The sequence below is a fragment of the Anguilla anguilla genome, chromosome 16, assembly GCF_013347855.1.
Source record: "Anguilla anguilla isolate fAngAng1 chromosome 16, fAngAng1.pri, whole genome shotgun sequence".
NCBI lineage: Eukaryota > Metazoa > Chordata > Actinopteri > Anguilliformes > Anguillidae > Anguilla > Anguilla anguilla.
The window spans coordinates 3,763,588-3,781,786 of record NC_049216.1 but is presented as its reverse complement, the minus strand read 5'-3'; the positions used below and the strand labels follow the sequence as shown (position 1 = coordinate 3,781,786).

The window sequence follows — 18,199 nt, the reverse complement described above, 5'->3', positions numbered from 1 at the left end:
CTGGACTTCAGAGGAGGCCTTCGTAACGTGGCAAAAAACATAAAAACAGCACAATGACCACTTTTCACTTGATTGCAGGGAGCAGCTTGTGTTCTGTGTCAAATTGTCCAAAGCGTACCTTAAAATCACATTTTAACATGAACACCTCACTGGAACATACTGTCCTGTTCATTTCCAGTTGCAGATCAGTGAGTGAAAGAGAACTTAAATGCACTGCAATCGCATGCATATTTAAATGTACCATAATCACATGCATATTTAAATGTACCATAATCACATGCATCAAGTTTACCTCCACGGGTTCCACAGCTCAGCACAAATCTCACTGCCGATGCAGGTATCTTTGGTGGCAAGGACCCCATCCCCAAATGGTACCGATTCCTTGGGTTGAACACAGATCGGCGTTACAAGCGGATGCAGGAGATGCCTTCCCACTGGACACCAGTGGTAACGGCAGGCTCAGACTCCACACGCGATGCATAAAAGCACCGACTCGTTTCACAAGCAGCTGCTGCGTTTGATCTCGTGATGAATCACTCGCATCATCTAGTCCAGCTGTAGCCAAGCGCTAATACACTGCTGGTGACAAATGAGACCGCTTACATGACATGCTACACAAACTTTCCTGAACGAGCCCATTGACCTCCTGAACCAATATTAACCTGACCAAACCCCGATCGAACTTTGATTCAGTTGTATGGCTCACAGTCATATTTATTCATTGCACAATGACTGTTCAGACTGTCCAGTTTTGTTTGGAGACAGATTAAAGTTGTGAATGATTGGATACCCATTGGATACTGGCACTTTGCAGACCAGGATGGATTAATAGACCATAGGATAGCAGCCAGTAGCGGCAGCCCAAACTATCTGGCCTGAGAGCTGCCCAAGGAACCACCTTCAAACGCAAACACACTCATTTTGTACATTTCTCTCTTGTGTCTGTGTGCAACACATGATTATTTAATTAAGGGCATCCTCAGACTTCCTCCCAAACCCTTTTACTAAAATCTGCCATGATATCATCATCTACCAGCATTCCACCGTCCCAAGCGTTATACAACAGCCATACCTGTTCCGTCACGTCTTGTAACATTCTTGGCAGAAAGTATTCCTCCACATGCCTAAGGAAAGAGAAAAATTAGCAAATGGAAATTTTAAATTTACCATGCTGTACTGACAGGTCCAGTGAAATAATTATATTTACATTATTTTAAAAATACGTTTTTTAAATTAAAAAGTGTGGTACCTTTTTTGCATCATGTAGTTATTACGTTTACATACTGATACTCAGGTACCAGTCACTAGCCTGGCTTTATGTACCAGTCACTAAACTAGCCTCAGGTACCAGTCACTAGCCTGGCTTTATGTACCAGTCACTAAACTAGCCTCAGGTACCAGTCACTAGCCTGGCTTTATGTACCAGTCACTAAACTAGGCTCAGGTATCAGTTACATGGCTTTATGTACCAGTCCCTAACCTAGTCTCAGGTACCAGTTACTAGCCTGGCTTTATGTACCAGTCACTAACCTAGCCTCAGGTAAAAGTTACTAGCCTGGCTTTATGTACCAGTCACTAACCTAGCCTCACGTACCAGTTACTAGCCTGGCTTTATGTACCAGTCACTAACCTGGCCTCAGGTACCAGTTACTAGCCTGGCTTTATGTACCAGTCACTAACCTAGCCTCACGTACCAGTTACTAGCCTGGCTTTATGTACCAGTCACTAACCTGGCCTCAGGTACCAGTTACTAGCCTGGCTTTATGTACCAGTCACTAACCTAGCCTCACGTACCAGTTACTAGCCTGGCTTTATGTACCAGTCACTAACCTGGCCTCAGGTACCAGTTACTAGCCTGGCTTTATGTACCAGTCACTAACCTAGCCTCACGTACCAGTTACTAGCCTGGATTTATGTACCAGTCTCTAACCTAGCCTCAGGTACCAGTTAGTAGTCTAGATTTATGTACCAGTCACTAACCTTGGCTTACTCCAGGGGGAAAACCATCGAAACTCTCTGTAGTTTCCGTTGTTTGCCATAGCCATTTTGGGGCGAATCAACAGTATTTTCCTGAAATAAATTGGGTTTGGATGTCATTGACTTAACTAGTACAGCATGAAAAGAAATGGTTCTGCCACCAGTGACATTTTAATGAACCAGAAAAAAGCATGTATCACTCCAAACTGCATCTTTACCACAGTCAGCACTGTGAAAAGCCCGGACCTGTACACCCAAAATGTGGTGCTTCTGCTCACCTAGGAGGCTGTCCACACAATAACTCTCACTGTAAAAGTCCTGTCTTTTATATATCCCTTCTTAATCCTTTTAAAAATGTAAAACAATAAAAAAAGAATAAATTCCCATTTATTGTTCTTTTGATGGACCACAGGTATAAATTAATTTAATTGTTTCTTCGTAGCATGTATACTGAATACCTGGATATACTTGTGCTTCTTTGTAGTTTTTCCCAAACAGCCCTGTATCATTCTTTTATCAGAGCTGGGCACAGTACCAGGCAAATACAGGCCTGGACATTTTTAGCGTTCGAACATTTCTGCAAACCATTATTCTTAAAGCCGAGCGCCGCTAAACGCCGCAGACACCCACCTGTTGAGGAAAATGACTCTGCAGTTGTAGCGGACGTTGCGGTGCATGACTGGCCTGTGAGGGAGTCGCAGAGAGGACTGTTAATGAACCGGAATGCTGCTTCAGCTGACAATAAAAACAACACACTTTCATACTTTTGGTTTAAATGAAATATTAACACGGCAGAAAAGATTGTGTACAACCTAATTGCTGTATTCAAATCTCAACGCAGAAAAATTAAATATTGTGGCCCTTCGATTTGGGATTAAAAAGAGTCCTTACAGCCACAGGAATACTACGCAGGAGAAGACGGTGAAAGGTAGGCTGTCACTCACATGCCAACATCGCAGATTATGTCCTGAGTGACAGTCGACTCCAGCAGATCCTTCAGGACCTGGAAGCTGTGGAGGAGTGTGTCCGACTCCAGGAAGTGATCTGCACATCCGTAGCCACTGACCACCACAGAGATACAGACACTTCAACATGCATCCGTAGCCACTGACCACCACAGAGATACAGACACTTCAACATGCATCTGTAGCCACTGACCCTCCTATATGAAACGTCAGCCCCCTTGCCTGGGTCCATAGGGTGTATTTCAAAAAGATATGGTCCATAATCAGGATTAAGAATACATTTATTTTAACTAGGAAGGTATTCCCACATATCAACAAAATACGACAGTGCTTTATTTGTGAAAGTGTCAGTAGTGTACACTCCTGGGCAAAAAAATGGGCCAAGCCCAAAATGGCAAAATATTAAGCTTTTAATGGTCTTAACAGCAAATCATTGGCCAGGAAATTAGCTAGAATGAAACAAACAGATAAAGTAACTTAGTATGGGATAGCATTTCCCTTTCATTTCTTTAAATGTTTAAGGCTTGTGGGTAAACTTGCGGACAGCTTTTTACACAACGAAGAGTCAATGTTGTTCCATTCAATGTTGGCTTCAAACAGTTGATAAGTAGTTGAAAAATGTTTCCTGGTTAGTTTGTGTTTAAAGTGAGACCAAATATTCTCTGTAGGGTTCAAATCTGGACTCTGCCCAGGCCAAAACATGAGCCTGATGGACTTTTTCTCAAGCCACTTTTTGGTGGTCTTTGCAGTGTAGGCAGGAGCATTGTCTCGTTGAAAAATAACACCTGATCGTTCCTCTTTAGAAAACAACTTTTCAATTGTGGGAAGCAAGCCTTTCTGCAATATTCTCCTGTATTCCCAAGCATTAATTGACTTCACATGGAAGCAGCTCACCAGTACCAGCAGCTGAAAAGGCTCCCCCCACCATGACACCTCTTCCACCATGCGTCACTGTGGTAGAAATGCATTCACTATTGTATTTCTCACCAGATCTTCAAAGACACCTCTCTGGAGCATCACCATGCAACTCAAATCGTAACTCATCACTCCACACAACTCTGCTGAACCACTCTGAATCAAATTTTCCATATTCTGCCAAAAACTTAATTCTGTCTTTGATGTTTTACTGAGACAGCAATGGCTTCTTAACACATCTTCTAGACACAAAACATGCATTAGATAAACTTCTGGTTATTGTTCTTCTCGAAAGAGTCTTGTTTTCAGCAGGTGGTCATCCCTGCATGGGCCTTCCAGATCCTTTCTTTCTGGCAACAGTACCTGTTGTTTCAAAGCATTGCCCTATTATCTTAATAGCTGATAGAGAAATAGGGATTTCCTCTGCCTTTAGGGTCTTGTAAATTTCAGAATAGCTACAGTTGTCCTGACGAAGACCAGCTATGCGGTTTCTGACAGCAACTCCTGCATGATATTTTGCTTTTTTTGGATTTTCTCGCTCCTTTACCGTGGGACTCACAACACTGTAGATCTCTCCCTGCTCTATCAATCCTGGTTCCATTTATGAGCTTGTTATCAGGCCCTTGATGGGCTGCATGAGGTGTGGCAGATTACAAAATAATGACTAATCTTTTAAGAAAAAAAAAACATCCCATAAGATATTTTTAGAAAATGATGTACACCCAGACATGTGTTAATTTGAATTGTACATCAAACATTTTAATCATTATCATGATTTTACCTTTGCATACAAGAAGACTATATAAGTGAATTTCCCTGTTTCTAGCTTTTCCCCAAACAGTTCACTGCAGCAAAAGTAAACAAGCAAATGGTGGCACAGGAGGTCTCAGGAGTGCATTTGGGAGTGCATTTGTGTAATTCTTGCTAATTGTATGGCCAATGATTTGTTGTTAAGACCATTAAAAGCTTAATATTTTGCCATTTTGGACTATTTTTGGAGTGTATGATTGTACCCCTCGTTGATAATAAAAAAAAAATACATATTACCTTAATATTTGGGACACAATGATGATCTTTTTTTTTTTTTTTTTTTTTGCATTTCGCATGGTTAGACTACTATAAATTAATTCAGATTTTTATTTAATTCATATCCTCACATAAAATCGGATGCAAGTGTTAACCCCCAAAACTGGCAGCCATTCGGAAACATCTTTAGACCCCTAGTTGTCTCTGTTAAAACTATGCTGCCAAATTCTGTTGTACTTTTAGTATACAGAGACTGGCTGAATGAAGTATGAGGAAAATTTGAAACGTAACGTACGCCTGAATCCTGCTTGAATTTTGATTGAAATTAATAAAAAAAAATAAACTTGTATGCTGAGAAACAGGCATAGGTGAACATTAACAGACACCCCACTAACCTGCATTGTTCACTAGACTGTCATAATTCACTTTTATCTAGTAAGCCTACGCGTTTAGTAAAGATCTGCAACTAACAGACGGCCGGGTAGGAGTCAACAACTCACCATATTTCCAGTTCCGGGCCCAGTCTATACTTCGCCCCTTCTGACTTCGCGATCTCAATGCCTGCGTAAACAGACAGTGTCCATTTAGATTGAATTATTGTGGAATTGGATTTCCATTCAAACTCCTCAATGAGGCTGCAAACATACACACGGTACACTCCGCATATTAAATCACAATCCCGTGCGCGAATGCTCAACATTCCGACAATTAAAATACTTTCACACACTTACTTTTCAATATTCTTGCACAATTCCCGTCAAAATCTAAAGACCATTGATTTAGGGAGCAAGCACTCAATGTTACTTTTCTTCCCATTTTTATCGCTTTTGCACTCAAAACGAAACACTAAAAACTAAGCAAAAACGAACTGTCACTTGTGAAAATCGCCAGGTATAGCGTAATGCATTGTCACGTGCTTTATCCAGGCTCCACTGGATGAACTTCCTGAAGAACATTTAAAGAAACAGTAACCTTTTTTACAGCATGTATAGCTTACACGATAGACGACATCTGAATTGCACGAGGTAAACAGATCAACATTTCACAGACGCTGTCATGCGTAAGATTGTATCATAATGTAAAAATACTAAGAAATGATACAGCATTAATACAGAAATGTGCACGTGCATTGATCCAAATGTCACTGGGACACTGTGTATGCATTGCTGCTATTCACATTTTATTGTACATTGTTTAACACAGTCTCTTATCCGAAGATGTCTAATTAGTTCCTCCTATTACTTTACTGGTGCTCATGTAGAGCTAGGACCCTCTACTAATCCTATACATTCTGCGGACATCTCATCAAATCACGACACACTGAACATCTCGCTCTTTCCCCGCTAAAGCAAGTGTGCGGCAGAGTAAATGCTGCAAATCCCTGTCCGTTAAAATTCAGCGGAAATATGTCGTCGGAGTGGGCTGCACAGCAAATACCGGACTCCCCACCTGTCAGATTTGCCCTAATAAATGACCAGTCACACAAAACTTTTATTTTAAATGACAACTTTACGTCTCGTCGGTTGGACTTTTTATTTGTAACTGAGACCTGGTTTAACGTTGGTAATCTTACCTCACTTGGTGATCTTTGTCCGTCCCACTGCAGCTTCTTAAACTCCCCTAGGAATACCGGTCGTGGAGGTGGCTTAGCCACCGTTTTTAAAAAGCTGTTAAATGCAGAGTTATGCCCGTCAATGCCTACTCTACTTTTGAGGTGCAACTTTTTCAAATTGATGTCACTACCCCTGTCCTATTTGCATTGGTGTACAGACCACCTAAAACTAACAGTAACTTCATCCAAGAGTTCTCTGATTTTCTATTATTTATGTCCTCTTGCTCTGATAAACTGTTGATTGTAGAGGATTTTAACATTCATATATGTTGCCCATAAAAATCTATGGTCAATGAGTTTTTATGTCTTGTGGATTATTTTAATCTCGCTGAATCAGTGTCAGGTCCAACACATCAGAAGGGTCACACACTAGATCTTGTGTTATCATCTTGTTTCTCTGTTTCTAACTTTGAAATTGTTGACATTGGTGTCTCTGACCATCTTATGGTTGTGTTTGAATCCACTTTGTTTTGTCCCCTCCCCACCCCCTCCCAGCCCCACTCCCTCATCCCATCTCTAAACTCAGCCACACCCATACATTTCTCCAACACATCCATGCTCACTCACTTACCTCGTATCTCAGATACCCTTCTCTCCCGCACCGACACTGAGGAGCTAGTCACTCTCTTCAACTCATCTTGCTCTGACACTCTCGACTATGTAGCTCCTTTAAAACTGAAAAGACCTAACAACGTTGGTACTCCCTGGCTGAATGACTCCACCCGTGCTCTTAGACGAGCTTGTAGGAGAGCTGAGCGCAAATGGAAGAAAGATAAACTCCACGTCTCGTATGACATTTTAAGAGATTGCTTAAAATCTTACCAAAGCTATGTTAAGTCAGCTAAAATACAATATTATGCTGATCTAATTAATAAAAACACCCACGGACCTAAAATACTGTTCAACTCTATCTTTAATCCTTCTACTGCTGCTGTAGATACCTTTGAGTCCACTACTAGAACCTGTGAAAAGTTTTGGAATTATTTCATAGACAAAATTGACAACATAAGATCTCTCATCTCATCTTCAGATACATAGATACATAGTCCAGTCAGCTGCCTCCAGAAGTTTCAACCTGTGTCATCCTCCCAGCTGTCTGAGGTAGTATCACACATGAATCCCACTTACTGTCCCATAGACATTATACCATCCTGTCTTTTAAAGGAAGTTTTTGTCACAATCTGCCCCCTTATTTTGGCTATAATTAATAGCAGTTTAACAAATGGAGTCATCCCTTTCAGTTTTAAGCACACTATTGAGCAACCCCTACTAAAGAAACCTAGCCTAGACCCCAATGACCATAAAGGCTACAGGCCTATCTCCAAGCTACCATTTATTTCTAAGGTTTTGGAAAAAGTTGTCATCTCCCAGGTCTCCTCCTACTTGAACACAAACAACATTTTTGACTAATTCCAGTCTGGTTTTAGAGTTCTGCATACTACAGAATCCGCTCTGTTGAAGGTATATAATGATATCCTTCTCTCTGTCGATTCTGATTCCTGTGCCATCTTAGTCCTGCTCGACCTCAGCGCAGCATTTGACACAATCAACCATAGCATTCTCTTAAGATGCCTGGAGGGTGAAGTTGGTCTGCAGGGCTCAGTGTTTCCTACCTGAAAGAAAGAACCTTTTCCGTTAAAATAGGAAACTGTTTTTCATCCCCTGCGTCCATTAAATGTGGCATTCCCCAAGGTTCTATTTAAGGGCCTCTTTTATTCTCACTCTACATGCTTCCCCTTGGCTCTATTTTTGAGAAACATAATATTGTGTATCACTGTTATACGGATGACACACAGTTTTACCTGCCAGTTACACCTGATAATGCTTGCTCATTAAATAACCTTTTTAACTGTTTAGATGACATTAAATGCTGGATGGCGAGAAACTTCCTTCAACTAAATGATAACAAAATGGAAGTAATTATATTTGGCCCTCCTAGCTTTGTCACTAGCCTAAGCAATGCGCTTGGTCCCCTGTCTAAAAATGGGCGAATTGTAGTTAAATATCTTGGTGTCTTCTTGGACACGTCTTTGAATTTTAACAGACAAGTCAGTAGTGTTGTGAAGGGTAGTTTTTATCAGCTTAAAACCATAGCCAAGTTAAAGCTGTTTTTATCTCATAAGGACCTGGAGACAGTTATCCATGCTTTTATCACCTCTTGGCTGGATTATTGTAATTCCCTATATATGCGGTTGACCCATTCCACTCTGTCTCGATTGCAAATGGTCCAGAATGCAGCTGCGCGACTTTTAACTGGAACAAAGAACAGGCAACATATTACTCCGGTTCTGGCTCTTTTGCATTGGCTACCGGTGAAATATGGAATTTATTATAAAATTTTACTATTTGTTTTTAAAGCCCTAAATGGATTAGCTCCACAGTACATCACCGATCTACTGACTCCATATTCTGCTCCCAGGTCACTTAGGTCATCAGCAAAACAACTCCTCTCAGTCCCCCACTCACGTCTTTTTCTGTTGCTGCCCCTAGGCTCTGGAACAATCTCTCGTCCCACATTAAGTCCTGTCCCACCATTGATAATTTTAAATCACATTTAAAGACCCACCTTTTTTCTCTTGCTTTTAGTGTAGTTTGAGGTTGCCCTACAGTTTTTTCCACTCTTAATTTATTTAGTTATTTTTAACATCCTCTCACTGCGTTTTTAATCTGTTGTTGGTCTTATACAGTCTTTCTTAAATTGATTTTATCCTATACTTTTATCCTCTTACTCCTTATTCTTTTTATGTTGTATTGTTAATACATGTATTGTATTGTGATGTAATTTTGTTGTGGTTTGTTGTGTTGTATTGTAGTGACTGGAAAGTACTTTGGCACAACTCCTGTTGTTTTAAAATGTGCTAAACAAATAAAAGTGACTCGACTTGACGTATAAAAATATGGCTTCAGAACAATCGAGGCCATAAAAAAGAAAATCCATAAAATTCTCATTAAAATAACAATGATATAAGAGCATGAAAAATAAACACATAATCAATTTGTTAAAAGCTAAAATATTAAGATAAGTTTTTCGCTGGCGCTAAAACATGTCCACTGATTTTGCCACTCTAACAGCTCTTGGCAGGGTGTTCCACAGCCTAGGTGTATAATTTAAGAAGGCCGCTTCCCCAATGTTTTTATTTTACTTTTTTTTACGCTGTGATATTGAGAGGCCAACAAGCCAGCCTGAGATGACCTGGGGGCCCAAGAAGGGGCACAAGGAACCAGGGAATCAGCAATATAAGCAGGGCCTGGAGAACTTGGAGCACTTTGAACTCTATCCTGGACTAGGGAGCTAGTGTAGGCAAGCTAAGACTGGAGTGACATGCTCCCTTTGCTCTGGTGAGTAGAGAAACAGTGGCATTCTGCATGAGCTGTAACCTGTCAATAGAGTTTTTTTATGAAGCCCAGTAAACAAAAGTCCAATCTGCCGGAAACAAAAGAATGGATGTTTTTTTCAGCATCATGTCTCATTGAAAAAGATCGAACCTTAGTAATGTTTCGGAGATGAAAGAAAGATGTCTTTGTCACCTTTCTCATGTGTGATGCAAAACTTAGGCCAGAGTCTAAAATGACCCAAAGGCTTGTTACTTCTGGGTTGACCTGGGGGGTCAACTCTCCCTTATCCTTTGGTAAAAGTAAAAAAAAATTTAACTCTTGTCCTAATTTAGTTCCAGAAAGTTACTGCTCATCAAATTATTGATGGCAGGTGTGCAGGAATACAAAGAACTTAGGGTCTTTGTGTCATTCAGTTCAACAGAAACACATAATTGTGAGCCATCAGCCTAGCTATGAAAATGAACATTCTACTCTCTCCCACCAAGCGGAAGCATGTAAATGAAAAAGTAACTGACCGACAGTTTCCTTGTGGAACACCACAGGGAATATTGTGCCTATCTGACATACAATCGCCATGAATAACAAAGAATTTCCTCCCAGTAATATAAGAACAAAACCAATGTAGAACACAATCACAGAGGCCAGCCCAGGTCTCTAGATGATCTATGAGGATATTGTGGATCAATTGTATCAAATGCTGCACTGATATATAAAATGACCAGGACTGAGATTATGTTCACATCAGTACTATGTCTAAAGATTACTGATTATTGTGGTCAGATCAGTCTCTGTGCTCAAGTTGGCTCTGAAATCTAAATGAAAATGTACTTGGATACTGTTTTTATTCAGAACGTTGCTGATATGGTAAAAAAAAAATTCTGCAGTACCTTACACATAAAAGTAAGATGTGATATGTGTCTGCAAATACTCAGTGACACACACTCTAAATTTTATTTCTTCAATAGAGGCTTCATGACTGCAGTAGGGCAAGCCTCAGCAATCAATCAATCAAATCAATCAAATTTATTTGTATAGCGTATTTTACAGCAGTTGTCACAATACGCTTTACAGACAACCCTGGCCTAAACCCCCACAGGAGCAAGCCTAAGGCAACAATGGCAAGGAAAAACTCCCTGTGGTAGATGGGAAGAAACCTTGGAAGGAACCAGGCTCAAGAGGGCAACCCATCCTCCTCTGGTCGGCTCAGGGTTTCGACTGGTGACCAGCATGTCAGCCAGTTTCATAAGATATGTGATGTGGCTCAGATGATGCAACTATTCCAGTCTTGAGAGATGTATGTATAATTCTAATGACAGAACTGGGGATACTGTTAAAATATTCTTAAGAAACATAGTAGGAATTTAATCAAGAACACAGGTGGAGGATTTGCTTTCATCTACAACTTTACGGAGTTCTGGAACAGAAATACACGTGAAATTATTTTTAGTTGCCTGTGTTCTGCAGGGTTGGCAGCAGAGGGCAGTAGAGTCAGTCATGATATGAGCTTTAATGGTCGCAATCTTATTAAAAAACAGAGTGAACTCCACCCCTCTCAGCATTAATCCTAGAGAAATGAGTCCTCCTTGCAGATCATACAACATTGTTATAGGTAATGAAAAATTCCTGATAAATGCCCCCAAAAGTACAGAAAGAGTAGAGTGAAATTTGTTATTTTTGGTCTATACTTAAGGCATTTGGATTTGAGATCAGAAGATGGATGAGCCAAAAGTACAGACAAACAGCTTTTATTTCATGGTATTTAAAACATATATGGTTTACTATTAGAAAACAGCTGTTTTGTGTTGAGTCCCCCCATTTCCAGCTGTGCAAAAGTAAGTTATGGATGAACTTAAAGCAATGTCTCATATTTAGTTGTGCAGCCTTAAATGCAATAGCTGCATCAAGTCTATGGCCTGTGGGCATTTCTGCCCAAGATTGTGGGTAAAAGCAGCCGGACGAAAGAAGGGTGGGCTGCTTGGGAGGCGACCACAACACCCCTACGCGCAAGCTGAAGAAGCCGTGACCCCAGTGACAGCCCTCACTGATACAGGCTCTACCATCAGCCGGGTTCAAACTGGGCTGTTACCCTGTAGGACACCGTGGGTGTCTCCTGCATTCTGGGCCTGAACAACCTCACCAGCACCAGAGCGACAATCCACACCCAAGTGGCTCATAGTGTTGTTTCAAATTGAACAAACAAATCTTTCTGGATGTTTCATTTTTAAACTCAGTACATACCAATTAAGTCCTGGACTGATTCACTTTGCCGAAAGAGCAGAACTCCCTCCCCCTTGTGGCCCCTATTGGTCATTGCGATGCCCTGACTGATTTCACATCTCCCCTAGTCTGGACGAACGCGTGCACTTTCTGGGGCAGCAGAAAGTGCGTCTGGGGCAGCAGCTTCCCTATTTGTTAATCAAACTGACTGTCTCAGTGTGCCGGTTCTCCCCCCCCCCGAACACTCCCTCTGTTCCGTGTGTGCTGCAATCCAAGTCCCAACTGAAACACACCAGTGAAACGGACAAAGCTATCGAGCTAACCAAAATGATCTGCTAAAAACATAATTATGGACAAATTCGGAGAAGATTTTAATTGTGTTATATCACAGATTTGCCAAATACATGGCATGACTTCGATGAAGAACCTTTAGCGCATATGTTTGGATGCAATGTTATCGAACAGAGATGTACTCGCTTGCGTGCCTACAGGATTTGGCAAAAGTTTAATTTTTCAAGTGTGGCCTACAGTATGCAGTCTGCTATCAAATAAATACCCAGAAAAATGGCAAGAAGAAGCAATGTTTTTGCTTGTTTGCCCATTACAATCAATAATGGAGGAGCAAGTGGAATTGTTGAACCAAAAAGGAATTAAATAAATAAATTTAAATTTTATAAATAAATTGTGTTTGTTTCTTTTATTACCGAACCTTGGACCGCAGACTCTGTATATCTCTGTGATAAACTTCAATGGTTTGGTCGGTGCTCTGACGTTAACGTTAGCCATTTTCCCCAAATAGTGGCAAACTGATGCGGGTCTGTGGAAAAATCGTCACCATATTTGGAGCGCCGCCCATCCGCACTATGATTGGTTGGGAAAATACAACTATCCCCGGAAGGTTGCCTCCTTCGTTTATGCCTGGAACGTCAAGGCATCGGCCAGGCTCTGTCGAACAAAGTGAAAAAAGTGACTGGCTTGCGAAGGCTACATCTCCCCTACGCTCCATACTTCAGTCTTAAAGTCCTGTCCATCGCAAAAAAGAGACTGGGCCTAGGAAGTGGTTTGAAACAATGGGATTTCCCAAAAAGGAAAAAAAAATTAAATGTATTTTCTCATGAACAAACAATTAAACGACCTCTATCTCCTAATGTCGTGTTTCGTATATCAGTTGATTGAAAAAATTATAATTTAAAAATATTTCCTCAAATTTACGATATCATTAAAAAAACTACACAACAGATGTTCACATTTTCAAGCTCCCTGCAGCATGCTCTGTTGTCATCTCTATATGGTTCAAGTCAGGACTTTGACTAGGCCACTCCAAAACATCAAAAAGAATGTTTTAAGCCATTCAGATGTGGACTTGCTTATGTGTTTTGGATCATGGTCTTGCTGTACAACCCAAATACACTTCAGCCTCAGCTCATGGACAGATTACCAGGCATTCTCCTTAAGAATTTTCTGCTACAGGGCAGAATTCATGGTTCTTTCCGTAATGGCAAGTTGTCCAGGTCCCGAGGCAGCAAAGCATCCCCACACCATCACACTACCTGGTGGTATGTTTGACTGTTGTCATGATGTTCTTACTGTGAAATTCTGTACTGTATTTGCTTTACGCTAGGCATGATGGGTGTCTTCCAGAAAGTTCCACTTTTGACACATCTGTCTATAGAACATTATCCCAAAAGACTCGGGGATCATCCAGGTGATTTCTTTTGCAAATGTGAGACAAGCATTAATGCTTCCCTTGGTTAGCAGTGGTCTCCGCCTTGCTGCTCTCACATTTTTGCCCAGTCTCTTTCCCATTGTGGAGTCATGAACACTGATCTTAGCTGAGGCTGGAAAGCCCTGTGGTTCTTTGAATGTTCTTCTAGGATCTTTTGTGACTTCTTGGTATGAGTTGTCACTACCGTTGGAAGAATTTTCCTCAGAAGGTTCACCACTGTTCCAAGTGTTCTCCAGTTTCAGCTCATGGCTCTCACTGTCGTTTGATGGTGTTCCATAAAAATTGGCGTTGTAACCCTCTTCACCCCAGATATTCTTTTAACACAGATTATCCAAGATGGCAGAAAACAACAATTGCTATGTTTGGATACATGTCTGCCACAACATTGTAGATGAGAAAAATCTTTCCACCATTTTTGATGGTAAACAACAGTGGAATGCAACTGTTTACAAAGAGTTACAAGATGGCATGACTGCTAAACGGTCTTACAAACAGGACACTTTTACGCAAGTGGAAAAGCCTAAAGCAATGCTTCATGGCAGAGAAACCAGAGATGAGGCACAGCGATGCTGGAGCAAAACAGGAAATATGGCCATAGACTGCAGGAAAAAGTTATTACTTCCCCAATGATGTGCAGTTCTTGAAAGCCCCTCTCCATTTTGAGTTTGACGTCGGAATCCGGTCTCACCCTGCACACATAGATTGCTTATTTGCTGAAAATGTATTCACGGAAATGCACCTGATTCGTATTTTTTAATTATTGAATTTTGTCGATAATTTGCATAAGGTGTAAAATTTGGATGGGAAAGGGAATACTGTAGAGATAAATCTCTCATGATTTCTGACTTTAATTAAATAAAATTCAAATGAATTAAAAGGTCATAGGGCAGGAGGTTTTGGATATTTACATTCTGGGTCATTGCAGAAGTGCAAATTGTCTGATTATATTAGAATGGTGATTTATTGTCAGATAAATATTTTTCACATCGGTGCAGAACTTTCGTACCTCCATAAATTACTTATACTGAATGGTTATAATGAACACATGTAAGCTACTTTTCAGTCTCTGTACCAGAAACCAAAGCATATGAAGCATGGTGTGAAAATGGTCATTTTAGTCTTAATGTCACACATAGCTATTTCTGACATAATGTGGTTTAAGAGCGTAAATAATCCCTCTAAGCATGAAAAGCGCCTAAGAGAGAAATAATTGTAAGAAAGAATTTGCAACTTGTTAAAATTCAGGGACTACAGTTGTGGTTGGAATGTAAACCAGCATACACGGGGGTTCTCCAGGAAGGTTGGAAACCAAGGTTGTTTAAATGTTTAAATTGATATTTTTGTGTAACTCAATTAACTTGAGCTAATTACAGTCAATTCAAATCCAGTATTAGTGACAGGAAAAAGCAGTGATGGATTACACTTGACAGTTGTCTAGTTAAAACCCTCATTCATAAGAATGACTATGAACAACTAAACCATTTTACAACTGCAACCAATTGTCTTCTCAAAATGAAACAAATAACCCAATCACATTTCCCATTCTTGTATAAGTTACCATGAAAGGGGTATTCTTCTGAACTGAATTGTTATTAACCAGAAAAAAACCAATCACTTATGTGCAAATGTTTGCCTGTAACCACTGAATGAAGTTCATCTCCCGAGATCATATTGTATGTAGATTAAACTATATGCCGCCTTAGTTGGTCTCATCCAATTGCCACTGATATGGAGTTTGCAAAGCATTCTCCAATGGCTGCATTTAATATCCTTGTCGCCTGTTAATAACAATCCCTCTGATTACATTCAGACTACCTAAAACAATTGTACCATTAAAGGTTAAAACTAAGGGGCATGCTTGCCAAGTTGAATATTAACCTGTGCCACAATTCCACAAACAATAACCAGGTAAGAGGAAACTATGTCAGCTTACTGGTGTTTTCAAAAACTCAGGTCATTAACGTGTAGATGTGCCAAACAGACAGCCCTACTGTTAGACCACTTTAAAAATACACTCGAAATAAATGCAGACGTCATGGTCATTGTTTGGTTTGAAAATACAACTTTGATAAGTACAGAGGAAAAACCACCGATTTGACACAACTGTCCCAATACTTTTGCATTTAGCTACATTCTAGACAATTAAAAGAAAACCGGGATTAGTTGCTCCGGATGAATACAGATAATTGACATGCTCGATAACCAATAAAAATACATAAAACCTTCATTTTACTGTGACACGCCCCTCACAGAGAACGCCCTTTCTGCAGGAGCAACATGGAGGCAAAGTGACGAGGAATGTTGACACAAGAATTATCTCCACGCCAAGGCTGGTGACAGTTTAAAGAGAAAAGCGGCTTTGGAATGTGGCTTGGACTAAAACTAGTTTTTGCAAAAGGTTCGGCAGATCCTAAAGCACATTTAAACTGCAATATTGAACATAAAAAGCATATCCATTTAGTTATTGATGAATTGGTCCAGAACCCTCAAAACTATATTTGTAGAACCAGATTTTTTATGTCAGTTACCAGGAATAGATGAATAAATGAAATTGTATTATGTCCTGCAAGTAAAAAAGTATAAATACAACCTATAAGGAAAAGGAACAAGCATAGCACTAGAAGACTGTAGGTCACATGTAGGGTACTGCACTGTTGGTACAAGATCTTTTAATTTCAGTGAATGTCACAGATGTTGGAAAGATCAAGTCAAGGACTTGTGTTCTCGCCTAAGAGGAAAACTAAACTAAGCACGTAGGTGGAGATAAGGGTTTAGACTTGGCAAACACAGGTATAAAAAACTGGTATAAAAACTACCTGACCCTTTCCTGAGCAACATTTAACGCTCCAGACACAGTCCTTAAGAAACGGTGAGATCATTTGTTACAGATTTTTAGACACAAATACATACATTCATGCAAGTACCATGTATAGAAATTGTGGTGAAATCTTCATTAGAAAAATTGTATCATCCTCTGTTCCGTTGTTTATAAATTCTGCATCTGTTTATTCCTGAGTAGTGCAACTGAATTGTGTTGATTGTGCTTTATGTACACATATTCAAAACCACAATTTTTGCCTTTTAGTTTGTCCTTGATCCAGTCCGACTTCTTGGAGCTGAATGCGAAGGTGGGCAGTAGAAGAGATTTGAAGTGATAGCTCACTGGTAGAAAGAAAGGACTCCATTGTCATCTCGCCTGTCTCCCTGAAACAGCTTTCTGTGCTTCTGAAGACAAAAAAGAAAGAAAGAAAGAGAGAGAGTGGAGTTTCGCACAGCAGCTGCTCCTGTGGATGTTTCTGCATTACGTCAATGCCAACGAAGAAAGGGAAGGAAGAATCTTAAAACAGAGAGAGCGAGGAATTAAAGGAGAGAGAGAGAGGCACGCTCCACAAATCGAGCCGGGGTTTTATGGCGCTTTATCTCCTCTGAAGTTCTCGTGACAAGGCTGTCATTGTTACCGGAGCAGGAGGAAGAGGGGGAGCGGGTGAGCCGAGTTGAATAGACCCCCCCCCCCCCCAGCATTCCCGGGACACGGGGACGACAGCCCGGCAAGGGCTCAACACCGCGTCCTTAATTATCCGCGGGTCAACATGTTCACGGGTTGGCTCGTGGTGGTGCTGGTGGTGATCATTCTGACGAGGCGCCTTCTGTGGTACTGCATCTGTGCGCTCGTCGGGGAGAAGTTAGGATTCCAGAGGCGGGTGGGGCGGGGGGGTTCAAGGGGGCGGGGGTTAATGCACGGGGGAAGGGGGGAGGGGGGTAATAAGGGGGTAGGACAGAAGCACTGAGCTCCTGTCTGAAACAGCATTCTGAGTGAGCTTCCTCTCATTTAATGCCTCTTACAGTAAATTACCATGAATTACAACTGAACACACAGATCTTCCTGCTTCTACCGACTCACATTTGGTGTTTGTAATTACTTCCTAATTCAAGTTGGCTGTTCAGTCCCACAGGAGATACCATTGTAATGCTTGTTGGAAGGGAAATTTGTGGCAGAACTTACAGTACCCATGATGTAATCAGGATGAATGCTCTGTGAAACAATAACATTGTTAATAAATCTAAATATACTCACACACTTTCCTCAGCCACGTTTGTCAGGCTTTCCAATCGCAGTCGCCATCTATTTGTTTGTGACCTGCTGTGTCAGACATGCTTGCAGAACCATGAAGGGATGCACATCTTTATTGCACTTCTGCTTCTGGTCAGGCAGAAATGAAGCAGATAACCCTGCCAGGCCTGGTTAGCACAGCCTAAAGATCAACACCAGGGTTCAGCTAGCATGTACTCACATCAGCTAGCATATCAGCTAGCATTCACTCATATCAGTTAGCATTTCAGCTAGCATGTACTCATATCAGTTAGCATTTCAGCTAGCATGTACTCACATCAGCTAGCATATCAGCTAGCATGTACTCACATCAA

The 18,199-nt window shown here is 40.8% G+C and overlaps 1 protein-coding gene across 1 annotated transcript in view; it reads right to left on the bottom strand.

Annotated features, from left to right (window-relative positions):
• nadsyn1 (NAD synthetase 1) overlaps window positions 1-5,804 on the bottom strand; it is a gene marked incomplete at its 3' end in the record, with an annotated part of 23,800 nt that extends 17,996 nt beyond the window's left edge. Inside the window, exons 1-7 of the mRNA XM_035395099.1 lie at window positions 5,615-5,804; window positions 5,384-5,444; window positions 2,922-3,038; window positions 2,608-2,661; window positions 1,981-2,070; window positions 1,073-1,124; window positions 293-381 (exon numbers count right to left, since the gene is read on the bottom strand). Coding sequence (XP_035250990.1) covers window positions 293-381; window positions 1,073-1,124; window positions 1,981-2,070; window positions 2,608-2,661; window positions 2,922-3,038; window positions 5,384-5,444; window positions 5,615-5,699 — 548 coding nt within the window. The remainder of the gene's footprint in view (window positions 1-292; window positions 382-1,072; window positions 1,125-1,980; window positions 2,071-2,607; window positions 2,662-2,921; window positions 3,039-5,383; window positions 5,445-5,614) is intronic.
• Between the last annotated feature and the right edge of the window lie 12,395 nt (window positions 5,805-18,199).